The following is an 11,671-nucleotide window of genomic DNA, read 5'->3' on the forward strand; positions in this document are numbered from 1 at the left end:
TATATATATATATGCGTGTGTGGTTGTGTATGTATGTGTGTGTGCTTGTGCGTGTTTGTGTTGGTTGTGCAAGACAACTACAAAACAACAACAACAACAACACTTGAACACCGAAGGCGCATGCGAATAGAAATGCCTACGAAAAAGTCTTTTAATTTATATATATATATATATATATATTTATATATATATGTGTATTTATATATATATATTATGCATGTGTGTGTGTGTTTTGCGCAAGTGAGCGAGCTGCTTCAAGATGGCTGCCGTTGCGCAGGAACCCTTTTTGAGTGTGTGCGAGCGAGACAGCTTATACGAGAAAAGCTTGGCCTGTGTTCTTATTGGCGCTGCCCGCTTCGCTGCTTCCAGCTGCGGCCTGCTGCTGCTGCTGCTGCTGCATTTGTTGTTGCTGCGCAGCCGCAGCGGAAGTGGATGCTTGTGCTGTTGACTGCGTGCTATTGCTCGCCTGACTTAGTCCGCTGCCGCTGCGCAAGTGCACAGGCGCTGTCGCCGATGTCGACGCCGCTGCCGCAGCTGCTGCTGCCGTCGTCGACGCTGCTCCGGCTGTAGTTGTTGGGCGATATTGCGGTTGCAACAGTCGCTGCTGCTGCTGCTGCCGTGCCAATTGCTGCAGCTGATGCGCCTGCAATTGCTGCTGCTGTTGCTGCTGCTGCTGCTGATGATGATGCGAATGATGCTGCATCAGAGCGCTGGGCATCATGGAGAGCGCCTCGTGCTGATCGTAGGCACTGTATTCCGACTCGATGCTATGATAAATGTGCTCCGACGGCGGGCGCATGGCCAGGGATTCGACAACGGGTCGCATCGGACGCGGCGAGGGTGTGGCCGTCGTGGCTGACGAGTAGTTCGCCTCCATGTCCTCGGTGCAGTAGTAGGCGGGCGGCGGGGGTGCCTGCCGAAAGATGAGGCCGGGCGAGACGGGCTGCTTGAAGCGCTCATGGTGATCCAAGGTGTAGTTGTTGCCCCTGGGCGACAGCTCGATGGGTATGGCATAGCGCAGCTTCTCCCAGAAGTAGCGATCGCAGGTGAGCAGCCGGTTCGATGGCACCGACTTGAGATAGGGCGCCAGCTCGGCGACATCTTCGGCCTCGCTCGACACGCTCGTCTCCTCGATGATGACCAGCTTTTGGGCCAGGCCGCGCAGCGCCTCGTGGAACGCGTTGCGGAACTCGACGCGCTGCCATTCGGTGGCCAGCAGATGACGTGTCAGCACCAGAATGATCTTCCTCGATGCCCGGGCGCCCTCGACCAGCTGCAGGTGACTCGCCTGCGGCGGCAGGTCGCGCTGCTGTATGCACAGCCGGAAGGGCGGACGGCCGTGCTCCAGCTCGGCAGCAATGTTGCGGCAGACGAACTCGTAGTCCTTCTCCGAGTGCAGGATGATGGCATCGTACAGCTTGCCGGCGTCCTCGAAGCGCGGCTCGCACACGCGCACGCCGTAGTGGGCGAAGAGCCACATGCGCACGCTCTCGCGGAACACGAAGACAATGATGAGCACCACCACCAGGAAGATGAGCACCAGGACGGCAGCGAGCAGGGGCAGGCGATAGCCATGGGCCAGATCCTGGGCAGAGCTAATGTTGCTGGCGCTCGCGTCGAGCAGATCGGAGCAGTCAGCCGTGGGCAGCAGCTTCTCCTGGCCCAGCAGGTCCAGCTCGCGCTTGATGCCGCCATCCACGCAGTAGATGTCCGGCGTGTCGCGGATGACCAGCGCATTGTCCGTCACGAACTGCACCAGCTCGCGCAGCTGCTGGCAGCGACAGCTCCAGCTGTTCCTGCCCAGCGTCAAGCCTTGCAGATTGCTGGGGTACTGCAGATTGGGCAGCTGCAGCCGATTGTTGTCCAGGCGCAGCAGCTGCAGCGAGACCAGCGGCGCGAAGGTGTCGTTGGCCACGTGCGCCAGCTGATTGCCCTGCAAGTGCAGCTCGCGCAGCAGGCTAAGCGAGCGGAAGCTGTCCGCGTCCAGGCTGCTCAGCTTGTTGTGCTCCAGGTGCAGGACGCGCAGCTGGGGCAGCTGCGAGAGGCTGCCATTGGCCAGGGTCACCAGATTGGAGGCGTTCAGATAGAGCGTGTGCAGGTTGCGCTGCCCCGCCAGGTGGGCGGCCTGCAGCAGGGGCAAGTTGTTGCCATCCAAGTAGAGGACGTTGACGTCCTGCGGCAGTCGCGGCGGCAGGCTCAACAAATCCTGCTTGCCGCAGTCGACGATGTTGTTCGACCAGGTCGCGTCGTGGAAGCAGCTGCAGTTGTTGGGGCAGATCAGCTCGCACTCGCAGCTCTCGTACTCGCAGCAGTGGCACGTGGCCGGGCAGTGGGTGTCGTATTTGCAGAGGAAGTCCGCGGAGCTCAAGCTCGACAGCGGACGCAACGGCGCCTGCCGGCTGTGTGGCATGAGGCACTCAATGTTGCCCAAGTCGACGACGCGCGGATGCTGACGCGTCGTTAGATTGTTGATGCGCTGCAGCCACTCCAAAGAGCAGTCGCACTCGAACGGATTGCCGCCCAAGTAGAACTCCGGCTGGGGCTTGTCCAAGGCGATGGGCGCAACGCGCAGCGCGTTCAGCGACAGCTTCGACAAGACGTTCGCGTAGAGATCGACGCGCGCCAGACGCGTCTTGTCCACGAAGCTGTTCGGCTGCAGCTGGCTAATTATGTTATTGTTGATGAACAGCAGCTCGATGGAGTTGGGCACGGAGTTGGGCGTGATCTCCGTGATGCGATTGTGGCTGGCGTCGAGCGTGCTGACGCGCAGCTCCTCCTGCAGCTTGTAGTAGTTGCCCAGCGCCTCGATGTAGTTGCCGTGTATGTCCAGCCACTTGAGGTTCGAGGGTATGAACGCGTAGTCGAACCACACCAAATGATTCTCGGACAGATTCAGCCAGAGCAGCGAGGCGAGCGTGGCGAAGATGCCGTTGATGTCCGTGAGGAAGTTCTTGTCCAGGCGAATGGCCTCGATCTCAGTGTTCCTGTCGAAGGCGCCGCGCTCGATGCTCTGTATGCGATTCTTGGCCAGGTTCAGGACGCTCAGGCGCGGCAGCTGCTGGAACATGCCCACCGTGATGTTGCCAATGCGATTGTCGATCAGGCGCAGGCCCGTCAGCTGGTTCAGGTTGTTGAAGGTGCCGTTCTTGAAGTCGGAAATCTGATTCTCGCCCAGATCGAGCGTCTTGAGCATGCTCAGGTCCTGCACAGCCTCCGGCACCTCCAGCAGCTGGTTGGAGCTCAGGTCCAGCTCCTTGAGGTCCGAGCAGTTGCGAAACGCTTGCGTCTCCACGATGCTAATCAAGTTGTTGTTCAGCGTCAGCTTCGTCAGCACGTAGAGTCCGTTGAAGATGCGATTGTCCAGCGTGTGCAGACGATTCTCGGCCAGGTTGAGTGTGTGCAGGTTGTAGAGCGGCAGGAAGGCGCCCTCCTCGATGTGCCCAATCGAGTTGTTGCGCATGTCCAGAATCTGCAGGAAGTACAGCTCCTTGAACGTCTTGGCGCCAATGCGCGTCAGCGCGTTGTTCGACAGATTCAGCACAATCAGCCGGATCAGACCCGCGAAGGTGTTGTTGTCGACGTGGTGGCTGGTCAGCTGATTGGCGCTCAGATCGAGCACCAGCAGCTGCTCCAGGCGGTGCAGCAGGCCCTTGGGCAGGTCGTACAGATCGTTGTGATGCAGGTGCAGCTCGCGCAGCTCCTTGTTGCCAGCAAAGGCGGCAGCTGGCAGCGATTCCAGATGATTGTGCGACAGGTTGAGGACGCGCAGCGAGCTCAGGCCGGCCAGCGAGCTGGGCGCCAGCGTGCTGATGTTGTTGTGCTGCAAGCTGAGCGTTTGGAGTCGCCGCAGACGCGACGCGCCCCACGCATCGGGCAGAGCGCGCAGCTCGTTGTGCGACAAGTCCAGCTGCTGCAGCTCAGCGCCGCCGCTCACCTGGTTGGGCTGCGCCGTGCCCATGCACAGCTTCTCCGAGAAGCCGAGGTATTCGGCGGCGCGAATGCGATTCTGTGTCAGATTCAGCAGCTGCAGCCCGGGCATGCTGCACCAGATGCCCTCAGGCAATTGCCGAATGTTGTTGTCAGCCAAGTGCAGCTCGCTCAGCTCGCGCAGGCCCTGGAACGCCTGCGAGTGCAGCTCCAAGGTGCGGCCCGGGCCCCACACGGCGTTGTGCGTCTCCAGCTGCAGGCGCTTCAGCGAGAGCAGACCCTCGAAGGCGTTGGCCGGCACGCGCTGCAGCTTGCAGGCGTCAACGCGCAGCTCGGACAGCTTCTGGAGCTTGCGAAAGAGGCCGCTGCTCAGCTCGCTGGCGTGCAGCAGGTCGGCGCTGCACTGCAGCTCGAAGCGGTTGGCCGTCTCGGCCACCTGTAAGTCCAGCGTGGCTCCGGCGCCCTGGTCCAGGGCACGCACATTGCACTTGATGTCCATTGTGGTGCGCACGAACTCCCACGCACATTGCTGCGCATGCGTCGCTGCTGCCAGCAGCAGCAGCAGCAGCAACAGGCAGCTCTTTGTGCTGTTTGCTATCGCTGCTGCTGCCGCAGTTGCTGTTGTTGCTGTTGTCATTGACATGTTGCTTGAGATTTGTTGCGTGTTGTTTGCTTTAATTTCAATTGGATTTTCTCTTATTTTTGCACGGGATTTGGGATATTTGATTTTTGTTTAAAAAAACTTTTATTCACTTTCTGGTTTTCATATTTGAGCGTATTTTTGTTGTCGTGCTTCTGGGTTGTTGTGCGCGTAACCGTAATCCTTGTAGTGTGTGGTGTAACTGTGTTTTGCTGTGTGTGTGTGTGTGTGAGTGTCGAAATTTAGCTCAGCACTTGGAATTTGTATTAAATAACATTTGCATTGGCACTTGGTTGATTTAACTTTTCGCTTTTTGCTTTTCGTTTTATTGCTTCTTGCTCTTTGAATATATTTTTAGTTGCTTTGCGTTTTGTCGGAGCTCGTTTTCTTAAAACATGTTAACCGCCTCGCGTTTCAACTCAAACTGATTGCTGAAGTTGCACGCAGTCGACTCCGTTGGCTCGTTGAAAATGTTTTTACGAGCGACGACGCCAACGAATACACACACACATAGCAAGAAAGCAGAAGGCAGACAGACAAGAGTATGTCTGTGTGTACGTGTGTTGGCTAGTTCGTGTTCTGTTGCTGCTGCTGCCGCTGCTAGTGCTGCACTCACACACATGCAACTGCACACATGCACATGTACTCGCTCTCACATACGCGCTGCTCTGCTCTTTGCGCTCCCACACATATAGGCAGCGTCGCGACGCCGCTGTCGCTGTCGCTGTCGACGTTCGCGTCGAGTGCATTTCCTGCATATGCAGTTTAGCAACATGCATATGCGCGCTCTCTCACTCTCGCCCTAACTCTCTCTGGCACACATATAGACACACGACGGCTCACATGCTACACACGTATGTGAGTGACTGCTTAGTTGCGGGCGCTCTCGCTCTCACCAAAAGTAGGGGAAATGTTGCTGCTCGCACATGCATGTATATAAAAGCAAAGAGCATACTGTCTCTCTCGCTCTCTAGCTCACTGAATTTGTTGCTGCTATCTTTCAGTTGCAAACCGATCGTCGACCGAGTACAAATTTCATATGTTTTTTTTCCATTTTTCTGCTCGACTTTAATTGCTGGCGTTATCAACAAATAATTAAATATTGTTTAAGCTGAGGTTTCTTAATTTGTTGCTTATCAGTTATATATATACGTATATATATTTATTTCTTATTAAGCTGCTAATCTTCAGACGATTTATGTATAAGTTCATCAGCGTCAAGCGTCAGAAATATCAAATTAATTTTTTTTAATGACTTATTAGTAAAAATGTATGTTAATTGCTGTGAAATAATAATAAATAACATAGATTATTTGTTAACAAATCTTTAGCACATATAAGCATACATACATATATGTACATATGTCTTATTATTTATTTTAATGTTTAAATATGTTTAAAATAAAGCACAGAGCTCAAAGTTATTCATAATAAAATTTCCATTAAAATATTTAGTGCTTCCGTTTAATATTATTATTATTTTTTGCCTCAATATATCGTTTAAGCTCATTCGCATAGATATTTAATGCATTTTCTAGAAATTTAATGTTATTGATATTTTATTTACCAATTAAAATTTATTTAATACTAAAACAAATATATATAAATATTCTTATAACTTAAAATATAAAACATATTTTAAAATAAAAATAATTAATATATATTTTATACTTTATTTAATTGTTTTTTAGTCAAAACAACATATTATTTATCATTTTTATACATTTTTACTCAATCTTCAAATATATTTTCCTTATTTTGCATTAAATTCCTTTTAAAATATTTGAATTTATATAGAAATTATTTTCCTCTTCATAGACTTTTTATAGATTAATGCTTAGCTGCTTCCTTTTTTTGTAAGCTTTGTGGGCAACAGTCAACAGGCTGTCTTGCAACATTTTGTGTGGCATGTGTCGCCGTCGTCGTCACACCTCAGTACGTTTGTGTCCTTTCGAACTCGTTGCATGCGTCGTGTTGCAATACGAGTGTGAGCTTCATATTGCCTGTGTTGCTATTGCCATGTTGCATGCCACGCGGCCCTATGCCAACTAGTTCAGCCCGAAGTTTGCACCCATAAAATGCTGTTTCTATTGTCGTATGTCAAATAATCTTGTATATTTCAGAAGCCCGCACATATGTAGATATATATATATATATATATATATATATATATATATATATATATATATATATATATATATATATGTATATATATATATTCATTCAGGCATTCTTTTGAACTTTTGTTGGTTGGGAAACTTTTTCTTGCTGCAATTTGGCAAATTGATTCGCTTTTAAAAATTTGCTTATTTATTGGGTTTATTTTTGCAAAGTACTGCGAGAGAGAGGCGAGATAATGTCTTTTAAAAAGAGTATAAGAAATTGATATTATTGATGAAAATTCAATAATATTATAATAGAAATCTGCAACAAATGAAGAGTGCATAAATTTACACTTAACTCAACTGAAACTATTCAAATTTCAACAAAAATGAGGATTTACTAACAAGCTCTAAAAAAATTGAACATAAATATATTTTATTAAAATATATATACAAATAACAATATATTTATACATCATGTATATATAAATATTTCTTTATATATTATATTTATATAAATTGCCTTGCTTTATTTATTTTATTTCATATTTATATTCTTTGATTTATATTTTTTGCCAATCAGACTTTGGCCCACAATTATTTTTTAAGCCGAATTTCTTGAAATTTGTGAATAATATTTGCTTAGGCTTTTTTACCGCCTACAAATTGGTAGGAAATTCGTTGGCAACGCTTTTCCCACTCTTTAATCCCCAACTTTATACTGTTTTTGCGTGTCTGCTTACATTTGTATCTGTGTAATATTCATGTTGCATTTAGGCATTGGGCATTAGGCATTGGACGTTAGGCGATGCGCCTCATCATTTTGGTGCTTAGCCGCGCGCGAGAATTATAGAAATGTGTTCGCTTTGCTGGTAGTCAGCAAATTTACGAGTTGCTACCGTGCCCATTTATGTCAACTAGCAAGAGTCTTTCAGAGGCATGCCCCTTGCCGCGCTGGTGCCTGCAAAGCTTAAAATATTGCATATGAATGTTGCATGCGACGCCAGCAACACACATTAACGAGCTACTACAGCAGCAACATCGTCGCTGCCTCAGTCGACGTCAGCTGAGGCAGCAGCAACATCGTCGTCGGCGTCCTCTGTTGGCAACATTACGGTTTGAATGCTATTATTATGCCATTTTTAATGCCTTTTACATTCACGCGCGCAACAAGCGGCTGACGTAGACTGCGCTGCCGCTCCCGCTGCCGCTGCCGGCGTCGCCGTCTTTGTGGGCCACGTTTTTATGCTCTGCTTCGCTTAGCAAATGCCTGTTTGTTGCTTCTTCTACAGCTTCTATGCCCTGTTGTCCAGCCCAAGCTGGGTGTATGCTAGCTTTAAGTGTAGCTTGAAGCCAGCATCGACTGATTGAAGTGTTTCCAGGCAGGCTTTATTCACAGAAATAATTGGGATAATATTGCACCTAAACTTTGTATTTCTGTGTATTACGAGGAATTTATTTGGTGCATTTGATCATTTGTGAATTAGTTTAAACAAATTATTTTAGTAGACAATTTTTGTTTCAAATTATTTATATATTATTATTTATAATCAAAATTATTTTCTTCAAGAGTCATTGACATTTATTTAATTACTTTTGACGTTGTTTAACAATCTTCATAAAAATAGTAGTGCGACTGAGCTCTAGAAGTTTGACAACACAATTTAAACTCAATATGTTGACATTTTGAAACGAATATTAAGCTTGAAATATTTCAGATTTCTTTAGATGCTTAAATATAGATGTATTTGTATATTTAGTTATAATATATATAGGGGCAGCTGGGAAATATATGGGACACGAAGTCATAAACAAAACATGGTACAAAAAATGTTGTTTCCTTTTTTGGAATATTAAATATCAGTCTTTTCTTAAAAATAAATTTATATTTGATATATTATTGTATATATATTTAAATATGATTTCTATATTTAATTTAATTTAATTCTCATACACATTTTATAAATTTACCTTTATTATAATTAAACTCTATTACAATTATATTTCTTAACAATAATTAATGTATAATATTTTATATTTTACTCTTACTAACAAAAGTATCTCTCAGTCAGGCATGGTCTCTCTGCCTCTCTATACCTTAAAATTTTCCCACATTTTTTTGCTGTTACAAATTTAGTTACTGGCTATTTAATGTCATTTTTAGTTACTTTGGCTGTGCTAATTTTGGCATTAGTGTGTGTGTGTGTGTGCTTGTGTTGTTTCCGTTGAAAAATAGTAACAAAAAATATAGCAAACGCTTACTTAATTTGGCCAAATGCATGCGGCGCGCTGCAATGCAAGTTATTTGCTGTCCGTTGTGCAGCCCAGCTCGCCCACCTGTCATATGTGCATAAGCACAAGCATGGCTGTATGTGTGTGTGTGTGTGTGTACTTATATTTTTTGGCTGTCGACTTATGCCACTTAAAATTACATTAAAAAACTTCTGTCGTCTGCCAAGCCGCACACAATACACACGCCCGACGCCCCTCCGCCCACTCATCTGACATTCCAATACACGGCATCTCTCTGCCTGCCTGCCTTCCTCTCCCTGCTACTCTCCCTCACCCACTCCCTCTCTCCGTACGTAACTCCCTGGCCTTTGCTCTGCTTATGGCTAGTGCAAACTTTGCCCAGCTTTTGGGAGTTTACGTTTCTGCCTTTGCTGCTGCTGCTGCTGCTGTTGCTTCAATATACACTTGCTGTGGCTACTGAGGTTACTAACTATGTAACATCTGGCAAGATAGACCTTATCTATTACCTTTATTTATATATAAACTCTGAGCGTCTATGTGCAAAGGCTTAGCATGGTGCAACAGTGTTTGATGTGTCGAAATAAACTGATTTAGTCTTCATAAGAGAACTTTTACTATAGCTCTATAGAAAGTTTAACTCTTTCCTCCCCTCTCTCTCTCAAGCTGTCTATGTTAGGGCATCAAATCGTCGTATCATCCCGCTGCTCTCTCATAGCATTTTTTTTGCCTTTTGTTTTGCGGCGTTGCAAATATGAAACTTTTGTTACTTAATTATTTTGTTTGTTGTTCTTGTTAATGTTGCTGCTGCTGCTGCTAGTTGCTGTTGCTGCTATATTGTTATTAATTAATTGAGTTACACTTGCACTGCAATTGGTGTTGCTATTGTTGTTGCTCGCTGCTGTTGCCTGTTGTTTGTTTAGTGGTGCGAATATTTTATGAATTTTTAAATTTCATTAACGTGGCATGTGCCGACAATGTTGTCGCTGTCGTTGCTGTTGCTGTTGCTGTTGTCACATGTCGACGACCTCCTGAAATCAACTGTGTGTGTAGCTATTAGGCACACACACAGGCACACTTACCAGCAGGAAGTACATTAACAATTCTAAGCTCTAATGCTGACACACAGCTGTCTAAAAATACGTTTCATTTGTTGCAAGCGCGCAGAAAAAATGTTTAAAATGTTGAGAATAAAAACAAATTTTTTAAAAATATAAAAGAGTTAGAATTAGAAAAGAATATTAAGTTTACAGCTTAATTAATTATATAAAATATTTTAATATATATATTTTTATATATGATATATATTTTGAAGGCTTCTTTCCAACTCCAACTTCCTTCTACTTCTGCTTCTTCTTCAGCCCATAAACAATCAATAAATCCCTCGATCTACTATTTAGACTTTTGCCACTGCATTCGCTTTTAGCTTTTATATAGTCGACGCTTATCTCTGTGCGCAGCTTCTCAAACAGCTCAAGTTGAATCCAAGTTGGCAGTTGGAGGCAGCAGCAGTGGCTGTGACAGTGGCAAAAGCAAAAGGCAGAGCTTAAATATTATTCATACGCCGCGTTCGCCATGGCTTTGCTGTAAGTTGGTAGTTGCAATGTTGCAATGCTGTTGCTAGTCGCACAGCTTTCATTTCGCTGCGCATAACTATGTCAAATTAGTGTCTGACTTTTGCGGCGGATGCACTCGTAGTGGATGGCCCCATTGGTGGTGCAACGGCGGCTGCTGCTGCTGCGGCTTTCCCAGTTGTGCATTTAGGCAGCTTTTCCTTGGGAAATTGTATTCAAATGCGAAACATATTTTTCTTCTGCTTTTCTTCAGCAGTTTTTTAATTGAATTAGAAAATGGCAATGGGTCAGCAGCACGTTTGTAATGCATAATTTATTTGTTTTGGATTGTTTCTCGTCTTCTTGACTTTCCACGAGTTCAAGTTTTCTTTTTGCCTTTTAGCTGAAACTGATTTCTGCTGCTTCCAAAAATTTTCCAGGCCAAAATTTTCATAATCTTTTGGCAAAAACTAGGAGCAGGCAGAGACAGCGAGAGAGAGAGCATCGTGTGCTGAAATTATGAATATATCTGCCGCTCATTGTATGGCCTGTAATGAATGAGGCCTGTACAGTAAAACCTGCTGCCCAATAACACAAATTCGATTTTGCTTTATTATGTTTATAACATATATGGTAATAAGCGTAGAGCTTGCTGTTGTTGCCTTGATGAGCAAACAGAAGAAGCAGTGCGTGTGACAGGCGCAACTCCTTGGCAAGCTGTCAGGCACACATGCATTACATTACAATTACACTGACTAACAGGCAAACTGAAGCTCAAAGTTGACAGTGTAAAATATGAGCTTCTTCCTAGAGGTCGTTGAACAACTCGCTGGCTGCTGGGTGTGGCAGCTGTTCAGTTTATAAAACTATGAACTGGTTCAGTTTTTGGCCTAAAATTTCATTTTAGTTAAAAAATGTAAAACTTTTATTTGAGTTGAATTTTTCACAGTTTTGCTGCGCGTCCTTTTTATGCAAATTTCTTGTGTAGCACAGTGTTATTTGATATTGAGCTGCAATGTTGTTGTTGTTGTTGTTGTTTCTTGTATCAGGCTCATTTGATATGCGGGCTCAGCAAAGCGCCCACACGTTGCCGTTGAAACAATGCAAGGCATTTTTTATAATTCTCCCCATCGCTCTCTATATACATGGCATGTATTTCATATATAAAATATATAAAGTATAAAATATATATGTGCATA

At 45.6% G+C, this 11,671-nt stretch overlaps 1 protein-coding gene across 1 annotated transcript; it reads right to left on the reverse strand.

Moving 5' to 3' along the window:
• Positions 1–224: 224 nt before the first annotated feature.
• On the reverse strand, positions 225–4,980 carry LOC111593836 (toll-like receptor 7). The gene has a single exon (XM_023306877.2). It carries the CDS (start codon positions 4,568–4,570, stop codon positions 311–313), a length of 4,260 nt encoding a protein of 1,419 aa, XP_023162645.2. The 5' UTR covers positions 4,571–4,980; the 3' UTR covers positions 225–310.
• Positions 4,981–11,671: the final 6,691 nt, after the last annotated feature.

Source organism: Drosophila hydei, unplaced genomic scaffold (assembly GCF_003285905.1).
Source record: "Drosophila hydei strain 15085-1641.00,03,60 unplaced genomic scaffold, DhydRS2 tig00000060-arrow-pilon, whole genome shotgun sequence".
In the NCBI taxonomy this organism is placed as follows: Eukaryota; Metazoa; Arthropoda; class Insecta; order Diptera; family Drosophilidae; genus Drosophila; species Drosophila hydei.

Coding starts and splice junctions, on each gene's coding strand:
- LOC111593836 (XM_023306877.2), bottom strand. CDS start 4,570: ATGTCAATGACAACAGCAACAACAGCAACTGCGGCAGCAGCAGCGATA.